The 23,495-nt window shown below is 56.0% G+C and overlaps 1 protein-coding gene and 1 long non-coding RNA gene across 3 annotated transcripts; one reads left to right on the forward strand and one right to left on the reverse strand.

Moving 5' to 3' along the window:
- Nucleotides 1-5,883: 5,883 nt before the first annotated feature.
- Nucleotides 5,884-20,393, reverse strand: Exoc3l4 (exocyst complex component 3 like 4). Its single transcript, XM_004649430.2, has 12 exons — nt 20,248-20,393; nt 15,638-16,053; nt 14,118-14,772; nt 12,375-12,486; nt 12,042-12,164; nt 11,639-11,739; nt 11,376-11,456; nt 8,942-9,056; nt 8,429-8,548; nt 8,195-8,347; nt 7,270-7,391; nt 5,884-6,209 (listed from the first exon to the last, which is right to left on the reverse strand). The coding sequence occupies exons 2-12, from the start codon at nt 16,035-16,037 to the stop codon at nt 6,017-6,019; spliced, it is 2,175 nt and encodes a 724-aa protein (XP_004649487.2). The 5' UTR covers nt 16,038-16,053; nt 20,248-20,393; the 3' UTR covers nt 5,884-6,016.
- On the forward strand, nt 12,022-12,983 carry LOC123462053. 2 transcript variants are annotated; one of them, XR_006638067.1, is made up of 3 exons: nt 12,022-12,162; nt 12,269-12,421; nt 12,603-12,983. It is a non-coding gene; the product is annotated as an uncharacterized LOC123462053 (long non-coding RNA). The 2 variants fall into 2 exon arrangements; XR_006638068.1 differs by having other exon boundaries at nt 12,072-12,177.
- Nucleotides 20,394-23,495: the final 3,102 nt, after the last annotated feature.

Consider the following 23,495-nt stretch of genomic DNA (forward strand, 5'->3'; position numbering starts at 1 on the left):
GGGGAAGGAAGATGTCATGGAGGGGGGTTCAGGCTTGGGAGCCCCCTGAGCCCAAGGAGCTCCTGTGCTGGAACCTGTGGTTCCTCTGGGTTCCTGGAGATGGAGCTGACCCTGGACAGAGGCTGTTGGCTTGGCCTGCTGTGCTGGAGTCTGCTTTGCGATTGCCAGGTTGGCCTTGGCAGCACTCTTGTCGTTTCTCTATCATGCCCCCAATTTTACACAGGAAGACAGAGCGCAGCTGTGTAACTTGGGGAAGTGCAGGGCTGGCATTCCAGACCAGGCCGTCTGAATCCAGAGGTCAGACCAGACCAGCAGTGGACTCATGGAGCAAGAAGGTCGTGAATTGTGCCACATATGGCGGACACCCCAGAAGCAGCAGGACCCCTCCTGACCTTTCTCCTTCTTGGCATACCAAGGTTCCATTATCTGAGGATTCTATCCATCTAAGCCCAAGGTTTCTAGTGGCCTGGTTTCTGGGTCGTCCTACCTCTGAGCCCATCCATTCCGCTGTAGGAAAAGGTTATTCAGTGACATTACCTGTCACGTACTTGTGTTGTTGGCCAAACGTCATTTTGATAGGGGAGAGAGAGTGATAAAGAGATTTATCTTATCATTCATGTGCCTTTTAAATGTTGACCTATGTGCATGCATTACTATCCAAAACATTACTACAGTTAAAATCGAGGACACCTGCCAATTATTTTAGGTGTGAGTGTGCCACCATGCGCGGAGGTCAGAAAACTCATTTGAGGCAGGTCTCTCATTTTCACAGTTGTTTCTCTTTGCTGCACTCATGACAAGCTTCTGGGCTTCTGTCCGCCCCTCCCATCTCACTGTCAGCATGCTGGGATTACAGAAGTCCCCCATGTCTCCTGGCTCTTTTACAGAGTCAGGGAAACAACCCCGGGTACTCTGACTGGAGTGACAAGCACTTTATCCACTGAGTCATCTTGCCGGTCCCCAACAAGTAATGTTTTAAAATTGTGTACAGGGGGGCAGAAGGGGGTGCGATTGCTTAGTGGTTAAGGCATTTGCCTGCAAAGCCTTAAAACCCAGTACCAGGACCCATGTAAGCCAGATGCACAAGGTACACAAGTGCTTGGAGTTTGTTTGCAGTGGACGGAGGCCCTGGTGTGCCCTCTCTCTCTCTCTCTCTCTCTCTCTCTCTCTCTCTCTCTCTCTCTCTCCCTTTCTTTCTCTCAAGTAAATAAGTAAAATGTTTAAATTGTGAGTAGGTGATGAGTCTGTTCTTTCAGACAGAAGGAGGGTTGTCCCTGAAAGGAGAAAGGAAGAGCCTTTGCAATGAATGGTCCAGACCCCATAGGACCCAGGAATGGCAGGGTAACACCCACATTTCAGAAGAACAGGAGACCCCGGAGGCTGGGCTGAGCCCCTGGCCATCCTCGCAACAAGACCGCAGTCGCCAGCACACTAGTCCCTAGAAGGCAGGGAGCCCCTGAGCCTGGAGCTCAGCCGCTTTGTTCTCTCTGCAGCCAGCACAGACCCCTGCCCAGCCTTCCACACGCAGTGTCGCTAAGCAGGCCAGCCCTGCCCTTCCCCCAGGACCCAGTGACGGATGGACGGCGGGTGTCTCCTGAGGCCTGCTGCAGCAGTTCCCAAGGAGTTGTTTTTTTTTTTTTTTCCCCGTGTGTGTCTGTGCGACAGCAAAGGAAGTAAGTACAACTAGGACCGGAGCGTCATCTTCAGACCCTGCTGCCTCCTGCCCCCACCTGGGCAGTAGTGAGGGGCTCTGCAGGAAACACTGACCAGTGTTCCCCCAGTGAATGTGGCCTGCTGCGGCCTGGGGCCAGGAAGGAAGGAGCCAGGGTAAGCAGGCAAGGAAGGAAGAGGGAGAGGCTGGGCAGGCGTGGAGGTGACAGGCGGATCACCACCCAAGGCACCCTCACGCCAGGACCTTGTGGACAGCCTCATCTGTCCCCAAGCTCCCTCCCTGCTGGCATTCCTTTCTGTATCACAGACAAAAATGACTGAGTCCCAGACGGGCCGAGCCGAGATGACACAATCCCACATGCCACCGCCTTGTGAGCTGCTCCAGAAGTCAGACAGAAGCCAGAAGGCCACCAGACGCAGCCTGGCCTGGAATGGATGCTCAAATCATCCTTCCTGCCTCCCACACTACCCCTGGGCCAGTAGGCATCCACACAGCTGATTGTCCCTGAGCTCTCTGCCTTGGGCCTGGGCCCTCCACACCTCTCTGCCCTCCTGTGCTGGGTCCCTAACAGTTGTCTCTCAGAGACGGGGATTAAGGGCTGCCTTCAGCACATGAAGGCACCCAGGAAGTGAGTGGCCATGAAGGGAGTCAAGTTGAGCCCCAAACAGGGAGGGGCAATGGGGTTAGAGGGGCCAGGCATAGGCTGAGGACCAGGGAACAGATGCTAGCAGTCTGGGCTCTGAGCTTGAGGGGCAAAGTAAATAGTCCCAGGTTGCTCTGCTTGTGAGAGAAGCAAGACGTCTGGGCACAGGTCCTCCATCCTAGAGTTCAGTTTGGGGACACTGTCATGGACTGGCAAATCCCATGAGTATGAACACACACACACACACACTTCGTTATAGCTGGTCAAGTCCAAAGGAGCTCTGGAAATCAGCCCTTTTCCTCCGCCCCTAGCTTGGCTTGGACAACAGGACTGCCAAGGAAGCACTCGATACTTTCTGAGTAGTGAGAGTTGGGATGCCCCCAAGCAACACCTCCCTCAGAACAGAGCGGTCAGCAGTCGGGGCTCTGGGCCTGAGCCAACCTAGGATTGTCCCATCTGGGCCTGCCAAGTATCCCTGACTGTACCACTGGCTGCCTGCTCCCTTGACTGTGCCCCAGGAAGGCAGCCCCAACCAATCCCAGGCTCATGGGAACGTGTACTCGGGGATGCAAACTGATGCTCTTGCCATAGGTACCGGAGCACAGCCCCGGCCGGGAAACCTGGACTTCTTGTCTTCCAGCCTAGAAATTCTCAGGAAGGAGACTGTTTGCTTGTTTGGTTTTTGGTTTATTGAAGTGGAGTCTCACTCTAGCCCAGGCTAACCTGGAATTCACTATGTTGTCTCAGGGTGGCCTTGAATTTACAGCGATCCACCTACCTCTGCCTCCCGAGGGCTGGGATGCAAGGTGTGCGCCACCACGCCTGGCTGCCATTATTAACTATTTACTGACTGCTTTCGCAGTATAGACAGTAAACCATGATAATTCCCTTCCCCATCCCCATCTTCCCTTCTCAATCCCACCCTCCATTTAATCCCTTCTTCTTTCCCATTAGTCTCTCTTCCATTCTGATGTCATCTTTTTCTTCTGTTATGAAGGTCTCATGTAGGGTGTGTCAGGCACTGCTAGGTCATGAATATGTGTCTGGAAGATTGCATTGCAAGCAGTCCTACCTTTCCTTTGGCTCTTTACAATGTTTCCACCACCTCTTCTACAATGTGGTGGTTTGCATCAGGTAATCCCCCATAATCTCGTGTGTCCTGAATGCCCAGCTAGTGGCAATTTAGGAGGTGGAACTTTGCTGGAGGTTATGTGTTCTTGGTGGCAGGTTTAGGGGTGTTATAGCCAGCTACCCCTTGCTAAAGCTTGGCTCACTCTCCTATTGCTGTTTTGCACCTGTCGTGGCAGAGGTGATGTCCAGCCTCTGCTCACACCGTGCTGTCCCCTTCAGACTGCTTAGGGTCGGGTGCTTTGTCACAACAACGGGAAAGTCACTACAACAGAGGCCAAGAGTCTGGCTTTATGGCTATCTCCTATTCTGCCCTTTCCAGCCTAGAAGTGAATAACCACACACCCATCTCAGGGCTGGAAAAGTAGAGGCACAGGGCGGAAAAGGAACTTGCCTATAGACTCTCACTGGGAAGTAGCAGAACCAAGACCCAGCTCCTCCCCATTTCCTGCAGCCTGGTTGGAAAGCCCAGCTCAGGACCCTCAGCCTCTAACCAGGAGGCTCGTGTGGGGCAGGACAGCCAGGGCAGTGGGAACTGGTGAAGGGCCTGGGACTCACAGGCGGAGTGGAGGTAGCAGGGCTCCCTGGAGATAACCTGGGAAACAAGGCTTCTTACTACCCCTGGGACCGTCAGCACTGCCGGCAGAACTCCGATAGCCACTGGGGACGGGGACAGGGATGACACATGGGGCTGGCTGACTAGTGAATCACTTGCTTCTTCCTTGGATCCCTTCCCTAGTGACAGGTGCCCCCCAACCCTGAGCCCCAGGTTATGAGGCTTCGAGGCCACTCATCCTCTGCTGGCCTGTGAGTGTCAGCAAGCATATGCTCCCTGCCCCCACCTCTAACCCTGGAGCCTGGGAACCTCAATAGCTTCATTTCCTCATTCCTGCCCTACCTACCCCTTCCCACCCTCCCCAGGGAGGTCTCGATATTCCCTGCCAGGCCTGCTCTCCATGGCCTTCAGATGTGCACCCTAGGGTGCAGGGGGACATGCGGGTACCCTGACACCTGCTCCCAGAGAGGACCAAAGACCTCAGGCTCTCGAACTCACTGGCTCCAAACCCACTCATCCCCCAGGGCCCTAGCAGACTCAGCTGCCTGTGGGATCTAGCCCAACACAGGCAGCAAGCACAGGCTGGCCTGGGCACCACCCCTTGTGTGTTCCTAGTGCAGGGAGAGGGTTTCAGGACTCTGGTCTTGTACTTTAAGGAGGAAACCTCACTGTTTTGGGGACCTTACCTGGCCCTACTCCAGCAAGTGCAGAGATGAAGCCCAGAGAGCCAGTGCAGACTTGCTAGGGAGTGGTGCACTGGGCAGCCCTCTCTGCTGTGCTCTGTAAATCCCCACCAGCCTCCCTGGAAGTTGTAGCTGCCAATGCAAGTAGGTTCATTGCTTGGCCCTCAGGCTGGAGTCAAATTTCAGTAAGACTCTAGGGCAAGCCAGGCGTGATGGCGCATGCCTTTAATCCCAGCACTCCGAGGCAGAGATAGGAAGATCACTTAGAGTTCCAGGCCACCCTGAGACTACATAGTGAATTCCAGGTCAACCCAGGCTAGAGCGAGAACCGACTGCAAAAAAAAAGGGGGGGGGGGGTGGACAGATGGCTCAGCGGTTAAGCACTTGCCTGTGAAGCCTAAGGACCCTGGTTCAAGGCTCGTTTCCCCAGGACCCACATTAGCCAGATGCACGAGGGGGCACACACATCTGGAGTTCTTTTGCAGTGGCTGGAGGCCTTGGCGTGCCCATTTTCTCTCTCTCTCTCTCCCTCTTTCTCTCTCTGTCTCTCTCAACTAAATGAATAAAAATGGACAAAAAAATAAGTAAATAAAAAAAGAAGAAGAATCTAGGGTGCACATGCACTGTGGTATATTCTCCTGGAATCATCTCCAAGGCTGGGACCAGAAGGGTTATGTCCCTGTACACACATCCAATAAGCAACACCACCCCCCAGTAACCTGACAACTTTGGTTGCTGGGGAACCCCTCTCACTTTTAACCCAAATACCTCAAGTTGTAGAGCAGAACCTCACAAAGGGACCAGGCCTAGAACAGGATAGAGCGGTGCCCACCCCTGCTGGGCAAGGGCAACTTGGCACCTGCCGTCAGTGGACCCAGGGTGCAGGTCAAGGCCTTTTTGTTCTGTGTCCACAGGCAGCGCCCTTCCCAGTCTTCCCATTTGTACAATAGGCAGCAAAGAGCCAGCCACCAACAGGAGTTTCCACAGCCCTTCCAGCCCTACCCCTCCCTACCAGTTTGGCTTGTCCCACCTTGGGGAGGTACTATTTTAATTCACATTTTATTTTTAGAATAAATACTCAGCTCTCCAGTTCTACACTGAGGGTGAGCTGAACAGTTAGTCAGGGAAGCCTGCCCTCCAGGAAGCCTATCATGCCTCAAGAGACTCCCCCACGAATGCCTGGAATGCCTCCATGCTTGGCTCTTTCTGCCCGAGCAGCGGAGGGTGGCTAAAGACAAAAATTCCATGACTCCGGGCTTCTGAGGGGGGCGCGGCGCAGGAGTGACTCCCTGGGTGGCAGGTGTCCCCAGGCTCTTCCGGACACTGAGCTCCATCTAGATACAGGTGATCAGTACGTCCACGGAGGTGGGCACCGCGATCTCCCCAAACAGCACGCGGTCCTGGGAGGCCTCTGAGCCCCCAGCTTTGGTCTCGGCCCTCAGCAGGTCCTGGGTGTGTTGCAAGAGGCTCTGGTTCCGGCTGCGGCCAAGTCTGCACAGTGCCAGAATGGCCAGTATGTGGTCGCGCCTATAGAGACAGGGAGGAGCCCTCACTGCACAGCAGTGGCCCCTGGCACCCCCAACCTCCCCTCCTGGGGAGGACTGGAACCCCAGGCTTGGGAGGAAGTGTGAGTCACCCAACATTCCTGGAGCCGGGTCAGAGAGGTCAAGACTGTCCCAGGCCTGGAGGAGGAAGCGGAGCACGGGCCTGGTGTACATGATAGCCGGGTCTTGAGGGGCAAGACAAGGGAATGGGGCACATGCACAGCAGGAAGAGCCCCTGCACAGAGGTCCCCGGGAGGGGGAGGGGCAGGTTCCACATACTGGCCGGGCAGAGGGAGGAGTGGTGCTGCTGAGGCCGGCCAGACCAGGCGTGGAAGATGTCACCACAGCCAGGCAGCCATGGCAACTGAGCAGCGGACATGGAACGCTCTAAGGAGGGGCGACCAGAGAGACCGCCTCCCTCCCAGTACCCACTGGGGAGCCAGCTGAGGACAGCTGGGCCAACCCAGAGCTGGGGAACCCCGAGATACAGTAGGGAAACTGTCTGGTCTCAGGAAAAAGAAAGTGGATGGCCACTCAGATCCACCCAAGGGAGACCACAATGGGGCCAGCAGGAAGGGGCTAAGCCAGGTGTTTTCTGTGGCTTCAAGATCCGGGAATCTCTGAGTTCATGGAGAAAACTGAACTGGGATTTCCATAGGCTTCGATGACTCAGTGGCGGGTCAGCCCCCATCGAGCCTCCTTCCCCTGGCCAACTCCTAAGCCTCGGGGCTTCCAGCGAGGGTTTGCTCCGGGGGACAGGGTTGTGGAACCCACAGAAAACGGAGAATAGTGGGAGGACCTCCCAGCCGGCTCCAAGGCCCCTACACCCTCTGGCCAGGCGCCTGGGGTCCAAGCTTGCTTGTACCAGGTTGACCTCATACACACGCGCACAGAGCCGGTTGGCACCCCAAAACTAATTCACTCCTCCCTCCGCGGGTCTTTTGCTGGCCCACAGCCACTGGGACTCTGGAGGGCGGTGCCAGTGACAAGTCCTCATGATCTGTGACTAGCCATCAGAACATGGGGGTCGGGGAGCTAGGAACCTGATGTCGGGGTAACTCTGGATGAGCGTCTCCAGGTGCCGCCGTATGTCATCTTTGTAAGTCTCGCCCAGGATCTCTGCCACGCATGGGATGGCTTGATCCAACCACGTGGCTTCAGAGCCCTGCAGACACAGGGAGACTTGTGTGGCGGGCCAGCTCACCTGCCCTGCCTGCAGCCCCTCCTTTAGGGCCCAGCTGCACCCCATGTCCGAGTCGCGAGTCGATACCCACAGCAGGGCACCACGTGGACATCGGACCTGAGCACACAGGTGGCATCTGCAACCCAAAATTCTTCCCCCAGCCCCACCCTCCAAGAGAGACGTCTTCCTATCAATACAGACGGGAAATCCGAGCCAGGAAGTGCCTGGAATCTATCGCCAGAGGGAGATCAGCAGCTCAGACAAGGGGCGGGTTGGGGGGGGGGGGGGAGGGGATGAGCATCGCGGGAAGGGAGCAGGGATGGGTTCCCACACATCCTGCCCATCACACCAGGTTTCAGTTCTCACTCTTTCAGTACCCACAACCGTATGCAAACATTCGGGAAAGTGCCACCCCACCTGGGCCCACCCCAACTGGGTCTGAACCCCTCCAGCCCAGATTCCTCAGGATGAAGAGTATGGATAACCGCCTTGTTGAACCCCACCTCCACGGCCCCCACAGTAGGGGCTCTTTGGGGACAAGAAATGAGAATAAACCCGGCGTGGTGGCTGGCACACGCCTTTAATCCCAGCACTCGGAAGGCAGAGGTAGGAGGATCATTGTGAGTTCGAGGTCACCCTGAGACTACATAGTGTATTCCACATCAGCCTGGGCTAGAGTGTGACCCTACCTTGAAAAACAAACAAAACAAAAACAAAAAGCAAACAACAACACAAAAGAAAGCGGAGGGCCCTAATGGCCCGCCAGCGTTGAGCGCGGCTCCTACCAAGCCCTTGAAGGTGCTGCTGACAGCCTGGGCATCCAGGCTCATCTTCTGGGAGCCATTCACGCGCTCCACGCCCCTGAACCTCTCGCGTGGCTTCAGCGCCTGCGCCAGGTACTCACGGACCACACAGCGGTGCACCTCCTGCAGAATCTCCTGGGAAAGATTGGGAGCGGGGTCAGGATCAAAGGTACCAGCCCTGGACACACCCATGCCAGCCACCTCCTTTCCTGGTACCTGTGCCAGTGGTGGAGTCACGTGCTCAAGATGATGTGCAAAATTCACCACCTTGTCCAGGAGGGGGCGCAACGTGTCCTGCGTCAGCCAACTCTTAGTGCACAGGACCTTGAATAGAGGCTAGGAAGGGGGGGCGGAGGGCATGAATTCAGTGTGCCAACCCCCACCCCATTCCCTACTGGGTTCCCCGGGCGCTTTTCTCCGAAAATGCCTCCTCCAGGCCTGCTCTTTGAACGTCTAGCCAGGCCCTGCTTAGGGTGAGCCCAGGGGACACCTTGAGGGGCTGGCTGAGGGTCCCAGGCCTGATTCCTTGGTTCCACCACCCCAGGGGTTGGGTGTTGACAGCTAAAAAGTAGGGATTTCAGTGAGGTGATGGGCATTTTTCCAACTGTCCCTACTCAATTGGAAACTCATTTGGGGCAAATGATCTATGGGATCTGGGCCTTGGGTTCCAGAGAGCAGATGGCGCTTGCTGGGTATGAAAGGTGGGAAGGGAAAAGCCTGTCCCCTCACCTGCATGTCCCGCTGCACAACCTGAAGCAAGTGCTTCTGAAAGCTGTGGGTGGCAGCCACCAGGGGCTTCTCCAGATCCTTTAGGGTGCCTGGGAACCTGGCCAGAAGACTGGTCCTGGGGAGAAGACAGGACAAGCAATGAGTGGGCAAGGGGGGGCTGGCTGGAGAACCAGCCCAGCATACAGCCCTGCGGGTGGAGCCCTGTACTAGCTCTATTGATTTAAGCTTCGTGAAGGGTGGGGAGAGCGGCACTAGGTGGCAGCCATGAGAGCAGAAGTGATGGAGGAGAAACACCAAAGCCCTGGGGCAGGCCAGCAGGGCGGCGCCCTAGCTCCATGGCAGAGGTCGCTCTTGGCAGCTTTGGGATGGGACCTCCATTCCACTCGGTGATGAGAGAGTGTAGCATAGTCATGCCTGGCACAGACTCTCCATGAAGTGTCATTACTGCCCCTGAAGGTGACAGTGTTTTCATTTCACTGTTGAGGAAACTGAGGGTCAGGCTAGTCCCCACACAGCCCAGGCACACAGTATGACAGGCTGAAGTTCCGTCCCTGCCTGTCAAGGGAGTGGGGAATCCCTGGGGCTGAATCTCCTGGGCCCCATGCGTGGGGGGGGGCTGGCATGAGAGTGCTGGTGAGCAGTGCCTCATCCTGGTCCCGGCTTTAGTCTGAGGCAGGTCTAGTCCAACTGGTAGCTGTACAGCCTACTGGCTGCGCGCATCTCCACCCGGGTACGCCAGCCTTACAAAGACACACATGGGCCACATAAAGCCCTGCCTGGCAGGGACACACGGAGGCAATGTGGACTGCATCCCCACAGCCTGAGGAAGTGGGCTCTGATTGTATTAGGGAAGAGACACAGAAGTAAGGTGACGACCCAGGGCACAGAGCCAGCAATTAGCCAAGCTGGGATCTGACCCCACTGGGTGGCCCACAGCCTGCACCTTCTGTCACTGATGGATTCCACAGCCAGTCAGGGAAGTCCCTACCAGTCACAAAGAGGGCATTGCTTATTGCTGAAGACTCCACATGCCTGGGCTGCAAGGTCACTGAGAAATCAAGCTGGAGCTGAGCTGAAAAGCTCCTCCCTGTAGACCAGCTGACAGGAAGCTGGAGAAACCTACACTGCATGCAGTCCTATGGAAGACAGGAGCCATCAGCAGTTAAAACAGTGGACACTGTAAGTCTTAAGTTTGGCCAGCCAGACCAAATGAGTCAATGGGTGAACTAGTAGCATATCTGTCATGGGGGAAACCAGCCATTCACTAATTGGGCTGGAGGACTGGTATTGAAACACTATGATGTGGGAGGTCATGAGCCCTAGGGGTGTAATGTCTGCTGGTATCTGTCTAAATGTATATATTACGCTCATCAAACTGCCCAGTGAGCACTTCTCTTAATGTTCATATCCCCATATTAATGCTACTCTCACTTTTGGATTAGATTAGAGAAGCTTCTCTTTTCAGAGGGCAGTGATCTCTGAGATGACTCAAAAGGCACCATGGTGCTAAGAAGTGACAGAGGAGTGTTTCGCAGTGAAACATCTCAATCACACCCTCCAAGGAAAGGTGGTGGCAAGAATGTAAGAGCCAAAGGAAGGGTAGGACTGCTTACAATGCACTCTTCCAGACATAAAATGGCCTGGACCTCCATGACCTCACAATACCCGGTACTACCTACACAGAGCCCTCATAATAGGAGGAAAAGATGATGACATCAAAATAAAAGAGAGACTAATTGAGAGGGGGAGGGGATGTGACGGAGAGTAGTTTTGTGAAGGGGAAAGTGGGGGAGGGGAGGGAATCATCGTGGTTTATTGTCTATAATTTTTGAAGTTGTCAATAAAAAATTAAATTAAAAAAGAGGGCATGCTGGGCGTGGTAGCGCACACCTTTGATCCCAGCATTTGGGAGTCGCTGTGAGTCTGAGGTCACCCTAAGACTACATAGTGAATTCCAGGTCAGCTGGGCTAGAGTGAAACCTTACCTGGAGAAAAAAAAAAAAAAATGAGGGCACTGCCTTCTGAGAGCGTAGGGACCTAGACCCCACGTCCAAGATAGCCCAGGGCGGAGCCTCAGGATGGGGGTTTCTCGGAGGAGAAGCTCTCCAAAAGGTAGACCGGCCTGGGATGAAGGAAGGCAGTTAAGTGGAGCCCAGTGACCAGGAGAGGTCGCACGTCCTGGACCTCGGCTCAACCTTGGACAAGCCCTCCTCACCTCGATTCCAGAGCTCTGCTCTGCGGGGCTGAAGGAGGTCTTCACGGCAGGGTCAAGGCAGGGAGGGGACGGTCCCCGGGAGCGTCCGGGAAGAACCCGAGCGCCCGGGTGTCGCGAGCCCGCGCGCGCGCCCACGACCTCTGGGCCGCGACTCCGGAGCTCGCGCGCCTCCTGCTGGCCGCGCGGAGCAGCGCCCCGGGCGTGCGCCCCGAGACCTACCTCAGCTCGGCGCAGGCGTTGATGTAGGCGCCCAGCTGCGGCTCGCTCACCGCTTCCGACTCCAGGAAAGCTTTCTCCAACCTAGGGGCGGGGAACGGATCGTGCCCGGCTAGGCACTGACGACGGGCTGGCACTGCCCTGAAGTGCACACCTAAGACTCCGGTCTCCCACTGCCCACCGGGTGGACCCCGCCCATGCCTGGCCTGGCCACCCCACCTCCCCCACCCCTACCCCCCACACCGGGGTGGACGACGCCTCCGCACCTGGGCACAAAGAGGCCGAGCGCCCGCGCGCAGATCTGCAGTGTGGTGGCCTCTAGCTCCGTGGAGATAGCGCGCGCCGCCTTCACGTGCTCGGCCACCAGCTGCAAGGGACGCCACGCGCTGAGCGCAGGCGGGGGCGGGCCCAGCCCACCCCAGGCCTTCTGCGGGGCTCCAGTGTGCAGTGGCTCCAGGTAAGGCTCAACTTCCCCCCGCCCCCCCACTCAAGTGCACTAGCCGAACTGGGATCTGTTCCCAGACCCAAAAGCGGCCATGCGCCCCCAGGGCTCCCGATCGCCCCACAGAGACATCGGGCCCCGTCGAGGGGGAGGGATCGTTAGGACTGGGCACTGACTGGGCATTCGCTGCGTGCCTCAGGCCCGGACATAGCCCCTCCCGGGCGCACCATGTGGATGTCGATGGACACAGGCGCGTGGTAGAGTCCCTGCAGCACTTCTGGGGCTTCGGTGGCCTCCCAGCGGCTCTGTTCCATCTGCAGGATGCGGTCGAAGCAGCTTGTGATCTTGGTCTGTGGGGTTTAGGTATGGGGCTGCGGTCAGGTCAGAGCTTCCCAGGAGGGAGTGAGGGCGCTGCATCCTCAGGGAATTAGAGCCACCCCACTCCAATCCCCAGCCCGCGCCTGAAGTTCCAGGTGAACCACCACCACACAATCTGGATCCTGGGCAGCGTGCCCAAGGCAGGACCCCGCCCCTCGAGCATCGCCCCGCCCGAACCGTACCTCCAGGAAGCTGGTATAGTCGCTCTCTAGACGGGCCCACACCTCAGGTGCGAGGAGCGGGGGCAGTGGTTCAGTGGGCAGCGCCAGGTCCGGGGCGCCCAGGAAGTCAGGACTAAAAAGCAGGGTGGGGGTCAGGGGTGGGGTGCTGAGGACCTGGGCGGGACCCTGATGTAGCAGCCGCTGCCCCCTCCCCTCTGGCCAGGCTCAAAGTCTAAATCCATCTCTCAGGGCCCTGAACTTGGATTACTGTTGACACACTCCGCCCCCACTGCCCTCTACGGGGTCTATGCCACCACCTCCCTCCCCGGAAGCGTCTGACGGCTGGATTTCCTGGCCCTTCAGTAACCAGCTGGGCCTCCTCAGAATGCTTAAGGAGCTGTCCAAATGGGCCTCTGCCAGGTTGCCTCAGTGGTGACCTCTGACCCCACAGTTGGCCTGCACCCAAGACTGGACTCTGAACCCCGACCACCATACGCAGTTCAGGGACCCATCTTGATCCAACCCACTCTGGAGAACACCAAAGAGGGTGGTGGTGGTAATAGCCTGATGCCATATAGCAATTCAAGATGCCCACGACGGGGCTGGAGAGATTGCCTGGTGGTTAAGACACTTGCCTGTGAAGCCAAAGGACACACGTTCGTATTCCCCAGTACCCACGTAACCAAATGCACAGGGTGGCACATGTATGTGGAGTTCGTTTACAGTGGCTAGAGCCCCTGGCGGTGTGCCCATTCCCCATCTCTCTCTGTCTCTCTCTCTCAAATAAATAAAAATCTTAAAGAATATATATATACACATATATACATATATGTTTTTTTAAGCCGGGCGTGGTGGCGCACACCTTTAATCCCAGGCCTCAGGAGGCAGAGGTAGGAGGATCGCCGTGAGTTCAAGGGCACCCTGTGACTCCATGGTGAATTCCAGGTCAGCCTGGGCTAGAGTGGGACCCTACCTCAAAAAGCCAAAAAATAATATAATAATAATAATAATAATTTTTTTGTTTAAAAAGAGGAAGTCCATCCCTGGCAGGGGGAAGCTCATCAACTTAAGCACCACCATCACAGAGTTCAGAGCTAGGAGTGGAAGTCCCCAGCAGGCTGTACCCTACACGTAGATGCCCGTTCAAAGGAAAGCGGGGTGAACCCGTGCTGAGTACAGTGAGCCTCAAGTGGCGGCCTGTCCAGGGGGGCACCTTACCGACTAACATAGCACTCAATTGGGGCTCCTAGCTCTGGTGAGACGCTCCTCTCAAACATCCCGACTTGGGGAAACTCCGCATGGTTGGTCCCCTAAGGGAAACCCAGGCTAGATGCACATTACAGCCTAACACGAATGCATGTTAAAATCCCCAGTCTTGGGCTGGAGAGATGGCTTAGCGGTTAAGCGCTTGCCTGTGACGCCTAAGGACCCCGGTTCGAGGCTCGGTGTTCCAGGTCCCACGTTAGCCAGATGCACAAGGGAGCGCACGCGTCTGGAGTTCGTATGCAGAGGCTGGAAGCCCTGGCGCGCCCATTCTCTCTCTCTCCCTCTATCTGTCTTTCTCTCTGTGTCTGTCGCTCTCAAATAAATGTCCATAATTTAAAAAAAAATCCCCAGTCTTCCTGGTGCTCCGTCACGAGCCCTTTGCCAGGTGCAGGCGGGGATGGAGACGAGAGGTGCCCTGTACGCTTTGAGCAGTTCGCCAAGGCCTCCCAGCGAGCAGTACCAGCCCCTCCTGACCAGGTGCCCCCGCTCAGGCCTCACCTGCCATAGACATTGGCAGCCCAGTCGAGCAGGAGGTAGAGCTGCTCGCAGCCGCGGGCTTCGCGCGCGAGCTCCTGCAGGCGCTGGGCCACCGCGCCGTGGAAAGCACGCAGGTAGGCCTCCCACACTGGAAAATCGGTGGCCCGGTAAGCTGGCTGCACCTCCAGCCGCACCTTCTGCAGGTCGCGGCGAACCACGCCCCCGAGCGCGGCCAGAAGCTGGGCCAGGTCGGACGCGCCCACGGCGGTCGCCGAGGTTGCTCCGGCGCCAGCGCGCTGCACGCGCTCTTGCGCGCTCCGCCGCACCGCGTCCTCCCAGTGCTGGCGCCAGTGGCGGGGCGTGCGCAGGAAGTCGCCGTCGGTCGGGGGAGCCGGGTGGGCCTCCTCCTCCGCGCGCACCACCGGGGCCAGTTCGGCTAGCGCATCGCGGTCCACGTCTTCGGAGCCCAGGGTCTCGCGCACGATGGCGCTGATCTCCGCGGCCAGGCCGTCGTAATGTAGGCACACGTCCATGGCGCGGCGCGCATAGGCCGTGGGGTCCTGCTCAAAGGCGCGAGAGGCTTTCTCCGCCACCAACCGTGTCTCCAGGTGCCACAGCTGTTCGAAGGCTGCCAGCAGTTGTCGCTCAGTGATGAGGTCGGCCACGGATTTGCCTTCTGCAAGTGCGGGTGAGAAGAGGGGAGTGAGGGAGAGGGGCCAACTCGGGGCCCTGATCCAAACTAAGGCTTATAGACCCTGCTCAAAGCCCTGCTTAGATGCCCTCGGCCCAACGGATCTGTTCCACCTGCCAGGAGCCCTGTTTCATGATGACTCTCGAACAAGTAGAACCCGATCTCCAAGCCAGGCAGAAAAGGTCAGGCAGAAAAGCTCCCGGCTGCCCAGTTTGCGGACACCACTTTTTACCTTGCTCCTACCTCCATCCCCACTTTCACTCCTTCGTGCAGCCATAATTGCTGGTCTAATAAGGTCAGGCTCAGGCTGGGCGTGTCCACTGTGCCCAGGCTCTTGCCCCCGTGCCCATCAGCTTTTCTGGTGCTCTGCTCTCTGTCAACCCCAGGTCTCAGGAGCCCTCTATTCCCACTCCTCCTCCAGAGCCCACATCCAACTTGGGCTCCTCTGAGCAGCCTCCCCAGCCACCCCTCCAGGTAAACAGTGGCTTCCATGCACCCCATCCGACCTTGTGATCTTATACTTAACCCAACTCTCTAACCAGGAGCCTGACTGTGAAAGGTCCAGCAAGGCTAGGGCTCCCCCCGTCAAGCAGATCTGCGTTCAAATTCCATTTCTCTACTTCCCAGCTGTGGCTTAATTCCGGCAGGTCACTTAGTGTCCCTGAGCCTGACTTTTCTCATTTGCCCAGGCTGGTGGGTGGGGACCCCATGCGAGGACACTGGAAGAACTTAGAGTGTAATTTTGCAGGAGGCAGCCTTGACATGAGCTGAGCCTCAAGGAGAGCCCGTTCCTCCACCCTCCCCCATGGCCTCAGTTTCCTCTGAGGTTTAGTATTCTGTAGGACCTCACCTGTCTGTGGTTCTGGGTCCTCAGGCCCTGCGCCAGTGGATGCCTGCCGGCTGACACCAGCGGCGGCCTTGGAAGGCTCCGGTGGCACAGCGGTGACTTGGGGCTGGTCAGCAGTTGGGCCTTCATCTAGGGCACGCCGGAGGGACCGGAACAGAGAACGGGAGCTTCTCCTGAGCAGGCCTGGCTCCTCTTTGGAGGTCTGGATGGAGACCCGCTGGCTGGTCCGAGAGAAGGCCCTCCTCAAGGTACCCAGGCCAAGCCTTGAGGGGTCCTTATGATGGGTGTTGCGCTCTTCCACACTGCTGGACCTGCAGGATCTCTGAACGGCCGTCCGTGGCTCCTCGGGCTCCTTGGGGCTTCGAAGCTCTGGGCCAGAGGTCACTGTCCGTGGTGATGGCATTTCGGCAGCAGGAAAGCTGAGGGTGGGAAGGAGGCTCAAGAAGTCCAAAGGGTGCCCAGCGCAGCCCAGGAAGCAGACACAGACCCCTGGGCGAGTCTTCTGGGGCTTGGTCTTAGTGGTGGAAAATAGAATGCTGCCAACTGTGTTGGCCAGAGTCTTCTGTGTGCCAGGTTGCAGCTGGTGCTGAGATGTAGACAGCTACTGCCATCCAGATGCCTTCCCTGGTGCTACCCTCCTAGGAAGGTCTCCCCAGGTGCCCACTTTTAACTCCCTCAGCCTGCCAGGTCAGACCTTCCCACTGAAATTAGAGGGGGTGTTGCCTATGCAGATTCAAAGGTCTGCCAGCTCAACCCACAGCCCACAAGGCAGGGCCCACTAACCACTTCCTGTACTTTTGGGGCTTTATGTTCTAAAGCCTGAACCTCTCCCCATTTTTCCCTCCAGCAACCCCCTGTATGCCTTCCAGAGACTTCTGCTCACACAAAAGGCCAGGCTACTTCTGCTCAAACAGTAGGAACCCCTTTAGAAAGCACCCCCTTCCTGGAACTGAAAAAAAGTGGCCCTGGCTGAGGCCACTCTACTGCTTATCAGAGCCACACAACCCAAAGGGAAGGTGGTGGGAGGGGCCTCAGGTCTATATTTAACCCAGAATTAGGGATTTCCAATATGTTTCTCACTTACTGCACCTCCCCCCTCTCCCCACCCACAATTCCCAGCACAGGGAGTGAGATGGGGGACTTGAGGGCATGGGGGACACACACCCCCCCAGGCCCTGCCAGACACCACCTCTCACTTTCCAGTGAGCAGAATCTGGTTTTTGCTTTTCTGGCCTTATGCTACATTGGGGGTGGGAGAGAGGAAGGAGCCTTCCAGACTTGCTGGAACCTCCTGCCTACCCCATTGTGCAAGCTGGATACGGTTGGGGGTGGGGAAGAGTGTTGAGCCAACACACTCTCCCTTCACCCTTAGAGAAACCAAGCCAAAAGGAGGGCTGGAGCGGCCAGAGCCACAGTCCCCATCCCTCCTCAGCCCCCCCCCCCAGCCCCCTGGTGCCAGGACAGAGCCAGAGCAGGACGGGGGGAGGGGCAGAGTGAGGCCAGAAGAGCCCCTCACTGGGAGTTGCACTGGCTCCTGCAGACTGACTGATGGCCAGACAGGTCCCAGACTCTCACTCCCTAGCTAGTGTCTGTCCAGGACCAGCTGAGGCTTACCTTCCTTAAGCTCCAGGAGCCACTGGCAGCTGCAAGCTGACCAGCTGAGGTGGTTAAGAAGCCAGGTGATTGATGTGGCCTTATCAGCCCCACCCTGGCCACAGGTCATTATTCTTTCCCCGTGCCAGAGTTCAGGGACCCTGCCCCAGGCAACCTGACCACACATGACAGGGCCTGACCGGCCTCCCTCTCCTTCCCCGGGGCTCCTCGGTGCCTGGTGTGGGGGCTGACACCCACAGGGCACAATGTGACACAGAACAGATTCCTGCTCAGCTTACACTGGGTCCTGCTGGGTGCTCTGAGTCCCCTGTCACAGGGGTGCTATGGGGGAAAGGACAAGGTGAGCCTGCCCTGGCTAGGGAAGAGTTCACCCTTAGGAAACACCTACTGTGTGTGCAGCCCAATGCGAACCAGATAAGATCTCCAGGACAACAGTGCCATCTGCCCATTTTACAGATGAGGAACCTGGGGTCTCACCTCAAGCCATACAACTCAGGGGTGGGGAGCTGGACTGACCAGGGATACCTGGGAGCCAGGCTGGTGTGTACACCTGAGCATCAGGTGGTCGGACTCTGCCCAGGGAGCTCTTTTCCCTACAGGGAGGCCCAAGGTGAGGATCAGGGAAGATGGGGACAGATTTTGCGGAAGGAAGGCTGCTGGGTAGCTGCGTCTCATGGCAGCTTATACGGGCATACTTTCAGTTCCCTCAGGCTGCTCAACCAAGCTTGTCCTGAGGGACATTGAGGCCACACTGCCTTTGACCCTGCAGCTTTCAGCTTTTTCCCAATTCATTCTTGATCTTCGCCAATCCAAAGGGGTGGCATTCAAGGCCCTCCTTTTCTAGGCTAGTATTTCTCCACTCTGCACCCCCCATCTTGCCCATGGATCTCCCTTCAGCCCTCTGCACATGCAGCATCTGGTTCCCCTTCAGACTGTCCTCCCTCCCGATCTCCTTCTCCGATCCCTAAACATGACCTGGCTTTCAGGACCCAAGACTCCCCACCCTTAAGAAGTCCTCAGATGGTGAGGTACCCTCCTCCTAGCTTGAAAGTTTCTGTTTATCCCCTCTCCCTGTCACCCCATAGCACAGTCCCTCTGTGTTAAGGATACCTCTCCATAGGCTGGCCTGGGCTGGCCTAGCCAGGTGCCATACTGGTGTTCCTCCCCCCTGCCGCTCAGTTTCCCCATTGCTGCTACCCCCTGACTGAACTTGGCACTGACAAAGCTCCGAGGTCCTGCCGACTCAGGCCAACCCGAACCCTGGGCCATTCCTCTCCATGTCAGACAACCACATCACCTGCAGGGCCAGTACTGGAAGCAAGAGAGTCATCCAGAGCACACGAATATGGGGAACCCCCTCCCTGGGAGTTCAGAATGGCCGAGAGGTCAGCCTGGACTTCTCTACTCTCCGTACCCCCTTTTCTAGACCTTCCCTCCTCTAGCAGCTCCCACCATCCCAGTTTCCTTCAGAATCCTGCTCCCCACCTACCTTGAGACTGGGCAGGCTCTCCTCCCATCTTTGGAAGCCTAGGAATGGCCACTGCAGGCAGCCTGTGGCATTATTACCTCCCCGCTTCCCATCCTCCACTGATTTACCCCACCAACTGCTTTCCCTGGACGCTATGCCCTCGGACAAGTCGGAGAGGACTTGTTGAAACCTAAACCTGTCTTGAAAACTTTTCTTGCAAGCTAGGAAATCTTTTCCAGAAAATAAAGAACAGGATGAAGATCTGTGTTCTCAATCCTTCTTAATGTTTGCCGGGAAGAGCTAGCTAGCTAAGGCAATAAGGCAAGAAAAATAAAGAGGAGCTGTAAGCATTAAAGAGGAACAAACAAAAATTGTCATTTTCATTGGTAATATGATTGTCTGCTTAGAAAAATCTGAGATTGAACATGATGGGAACGGGTTTAGCTAATTTCCTATGTTAATTTCACAAATGCTATTAGTAGCTGTACTACCTGACAGCCACACCTATTTAAAAAGACACATGCAAGCCGGGCGTGGTGACGCACACCTTTAATCCCAGCCTCGGGAGGCAGAGGTAGGAGGATCGCCATGAGTTCGAGGCCACCCTGAGACTCCATAGTGAATTCCAGGTCAGCCTGGGCTAGAGTGAGACCCTACCTTGAAAAACAAAACAAACAAACAAAAGACACACATGCAGGATCCTATCACACTAGCCTCCAACTTTAACTGCTCCTGGGCCACCACCACTCCAGAAGTACAGTCTTCTTAGCTTGGCATCCAAGCCCCTGCTTGCAGCCCCTTGCGCTTCATCCCCCGCCCCCCCCATCACACCTGCTCTACGCACTCAGAAGAACTCATCCCGCCTCCTTCATATAGACGGACAGCAGTGACTTCAGCCCTACCTGCTCCACATGTTAACTCCTCAGATCGCTTCCTCTCATAAGCCTTCCCTAACCAGCTAAGCCCCAAAACATGGCCAGCACCTCCTTTTCTGGGTCTAGTCTCAGCCTTGGGTATACGTTTACCCATGATTAAACGACAGTCACACAGTCTGGGATGTCTTTGCCATTTAACCAAGAGCCCCCATGGAGAAGGGAATGGGCCTGGTCCAGCCTCCAGGAGAGGGACTTGGCAGGTACCAAGGGATAAAGAAAGTAGGTCTGATGTACAAGTGTAAGCTTGGGGCAGGTCTACACTGACATGTGCATCAACTGTCACATACGCACGTTGGCCTATCTCCCTGTGTGTGATTGTTTAGTATGTGTGTGCCTCAGGGTCTACACAGGTGTATCTTCATCCGTGTCGGCACGTCTTATGTGTCTCTGTGCTCCCTACAAGGATGTGCAGCTGTCTATGGATCCAGGTATGTGTGTCTGCTGCTACCTAGCTAGCCCTGCAACTCAGCGATCTGGACTCCAAGCTCAGGTCTCTGACCAGAAAGACCACTAACAGAGCCAGGACAGTCCCAGCCTCTAAGGTCCGCACCCACCACCCACAGTACCCTTCCTGCCTCACCTGCCCATGAACATACCTGCTGTGTGCTCAGACACACCGGGCCAGGTAGAGGAAGCCAGTGGAGCAGGGTCCCAAGAGCCAGGCCCAGACGTGGGACCTCCAGAGCAGCTCAAGCAAATGGCCAACAGCTGGGACTTCCCAGCCTCCATCAGCACCGCGCAGGCCCACTCGCCACCCAGACCCCATACTTTCACTTTCAGAAATGTTCCCACCCCTTCTCATTCCAGAGGCAGTCACTCCAACCTTTGATCCCTCAGCTCTGAAGCTTGCCCAAGCCTGAGGGAGAGGCTCCGGCAAGGATGCACGCTTCCATGCCGTGGAGGAGGGGTGTCGTTGCTACAGGGGATAACTAAGGACTTCCAGTCCCTTTGTCGGCAGAGCTGGAAGCTGGCTTGGAAGGCACCCAGCCCCCAAATCCAGCCCTCCTTCCACAGAAGTGCCCCAGCTCGAGGCCTGTCCATCAGGTTCATGCAGCACCCCCTGTGCTTGCTGGGGCTGAGGCAGAGAGCAGAAATGTGGGTCTGTGGGGAGAGCTCGCAGTGATGCCCTGGGGACAGCTGTCAGCCATGTATACATATACATATAGACCGCTCCTAAGGACTTCAAGGACAGCAGGCTCACACTCAAGAACATAGCCGGCACGCTTTTAATCCCAGCACTTGGGAGGCGGAGGTAGGAGGAGTGCCATGAGTTCGAGGCCACCCTGAGATTACACAGTGAATTCCAGGTCAGCCTGGGCTAGAGTGAGGCCCTACCTCAAAACAAACAAACATGATGATAATTGTGGGCAGGCCAGTGCCATGGCAGTGGAGACGGGTGTGATGGCTTGGGAACCCAGGCCCACACCAAAAGAGGTCTGTGGACAGGGTTATGGAGACTTAAAGGAGGCAGCTCCCACCTCACAGTGGAGGGTCTACACAGTCAGTGTTTTAGGACAGCAACTCAGGGGAAACCCAAGCACATTCAGGCTTGTCCCACCGGGAGCTGGAGCCACCGGAGTTGAGGCTGCAAAGAAGCTGTGCATCCTAGAGCGCCACAGCCCAGAACCGCAGACACAGTTTGTCCTGGTTCTGGGACCTGAAGGCTGAGGTAAGGGGTGTGTGTCTGGGGGGGTTCTTCTGTAGGCTCTCTCTCTGGCCTGTAGGAAACTACCTTCTCTCTGTATCTTTCATCCATGTATCTGCACAAATTCTTTTGTATATTGGATGAGAGATCACTATAATAATCTCATTAGCCCAGGCTAGCCTAGAACTCACTAGGTAGCCAAGGATAACCTTGAACTTCTGACCCTCCTGAGTACTGAGATGACAGGCAAGCATCATCACACCTTTTTTTTTTTTTCTTTTTCAAGGTAGGGTTTCACTCTAGTTCAGGCTGATCAGGAATTCACTATGTAGTCTCAGGGTGGCCTTGAACTCATGGCAATCCTCCTACCTGTGCCTCCCTAGTGCTGGGATTAAAGGTGTGCACCAACCACGCCTGGCTCACACCTGGTTTATACAGGTCTGAGGATCAAATCCTAGGCCTGGTGTTTGCTAGGCAAGGACTGTACCAACTGAGCTACATCCCCAGTCCTACACACTGACCTCATTTTAACTATATCTTTAAAGATTCTATATCCAAATAAGATCACATTCTCCCGTTCTGGGTCTTCAACATATAAATTGGGGGTGGTGGTGGTGGCAATATTCTGCTCATAACAGATTGGAAGATACTGGGGATGACATGGAACCCCATGCCATCTACAGGCCAAGGAAGTCCAAAACATATGCAGACCATAGCCATCAGCACATTCTCGAGAGGAGTCTGGCTAGTCACTTTTTCAGTAGCCCTGAGCCCTGGTATAGCGGTGGTCCTGGCCCAAGCCCAAGAAGTACCAAGCCAACTGCTGGGCCTTTCCTCTCAGCTTAGCCCGGCCTGCCTCCTGACCAACAGTCAGAGACAAGGCGAGGAAATATGTGCTACTCAAAAGAGACAGCCAGGGGCTGGAGAGATGGCTTAGCGGTTAAGCGCTTGCCTGTGAAGCCTAAGGACCCCGGTTCGAGGCTCGGTTCCCCAGGTCCCACGTTAGCCAGATGCACAAGGGAGCGCATGCGTCTGGAGTTCGTTTGCAGAGGCTGGAAGCCCTGGCGCGCCCATTCTCTCTCTCTCCCTCTATCTGTCTTTCTCTCTGTGTCTGTCGCTCTCAAATAAATAAATAAATAATTTAAAAAAAATTCTTTAAAAAAAAAAAAAAAGAGACAGCCAGGCCCAAGCAGGGCTCAGGAGCCTACCTATGGCCACATGGTCAACCAGAGAGAATGGGATTGTATACAGGTCACTGGTCACATCAGAGCCTGGAACCTCCAGATACAGGTCACCTCCCATTCCAGCCACAAGTGCCTGAGGAGTGGGTGGTGCCCAGAGCCTGAAGAACAGACTGGTCCTGGGTTTACCCTGAAATCCTTTGGCACCCCATACCTGCCCAAGCCTATGCCCACTTTTTTTTTTTTTTTTTGAGGTAGGGTCTCACTCTAGCCCAGGCTGACCTGGAATTTGCTATGTATCCTCAGGGTGGCTTCGAACTCACAGTGATCCTCCTGCTTGTGCCTCTGAGTGCTGGGATTAAAGGCATACACCACCATGCCCAGCTCTATGCCCACTTTTCAGCAAGAGGTTGTGATGGGTTTTTGTGTTGTGTCATGTTCTGTTTATTTGCTGAGAGGGCCTCCTGTACCCCAGGCTGGCCCCAAATTTTCTATGTAGTTGATGTTGATCTTGAACTAATCCTCCTTCCTCACCTCCCAAGGTCTATGATGACAGGCATGCACCCTATACCCAGCATGATTGCGGTGTTTCTTTTATTCTTTCATGCTGTTCCCCCCTGACCTTTACAGTAAAATCTCTGTGGAAAGGTCACAGGGGCATAAGGCTGGTCTAACCTGGTTTAGTACACAAATGTGTAAGAAGCAGTTGAGGAAGAGAGGTCAGGATCCAGAGCAAAGTCCAGTTGTAGCTCCCTTGGAAGAGGCACTTCTGTCTCTGAGCCTCAGTTTACTCCTCCGTCAAGTGGGGTTATTGCTCAGATCAAATGGGTTTACTTCGGCTGAGCAACTGACTTGCAGGCAGAGAAGGGCCAGGAGAAGGACCTTCTGTCAGATGTCTGCTTGTCCCTTAAGTCACCCACATGGCAGAGGTAGCCAGTTTCACCCACAAGGTTGTAGGGCCCAAGGTGGAGCCTACCCTGAGGCCAGAGGCGGAGGCTCACCGTGGGCTCCTGGCTGG

The sequence above is a fragment of the Jaculus jaculus genome, chromosome 7 (genome assembly GCF_020740685.1).
Source record: "Jaculus jaculus isolate mJacJac1 chromosome 7, mJacJac1.mat.Y.cur, whole genome shotgun sequence".
Classification (NCBI taxonomy): Eukaryota; Metazoa; Chordata; class Mammalia; order Rodentia; family Dipodidae; genus Jaculus; species Jaculus jaculus.

Coding starts and splice junctions, on each gene's coding strand:
- Exoc3l4 (XM_004649430.2), bottom strand. CDS start 16,037: ATGCCATCACCACGGACAGTGACCTCTGGCCCAGAGCTTCGAAGCCCC. Junction 9,057..11,375: donor AACGCCTGCGCCGAGCTGAG/GTAGGTCTCGGG, acceptor TCTTCTCCCCAG/GACCAGTCTTCTGGCCAGGT. Junction 7,392..8,194: donor GCAGCACCTTCAAGGGCTTG/GTAGGAGCCGCG, acceptor CTGTGTCTGCAG/GGCTCTGAAGCCACGTGGTT.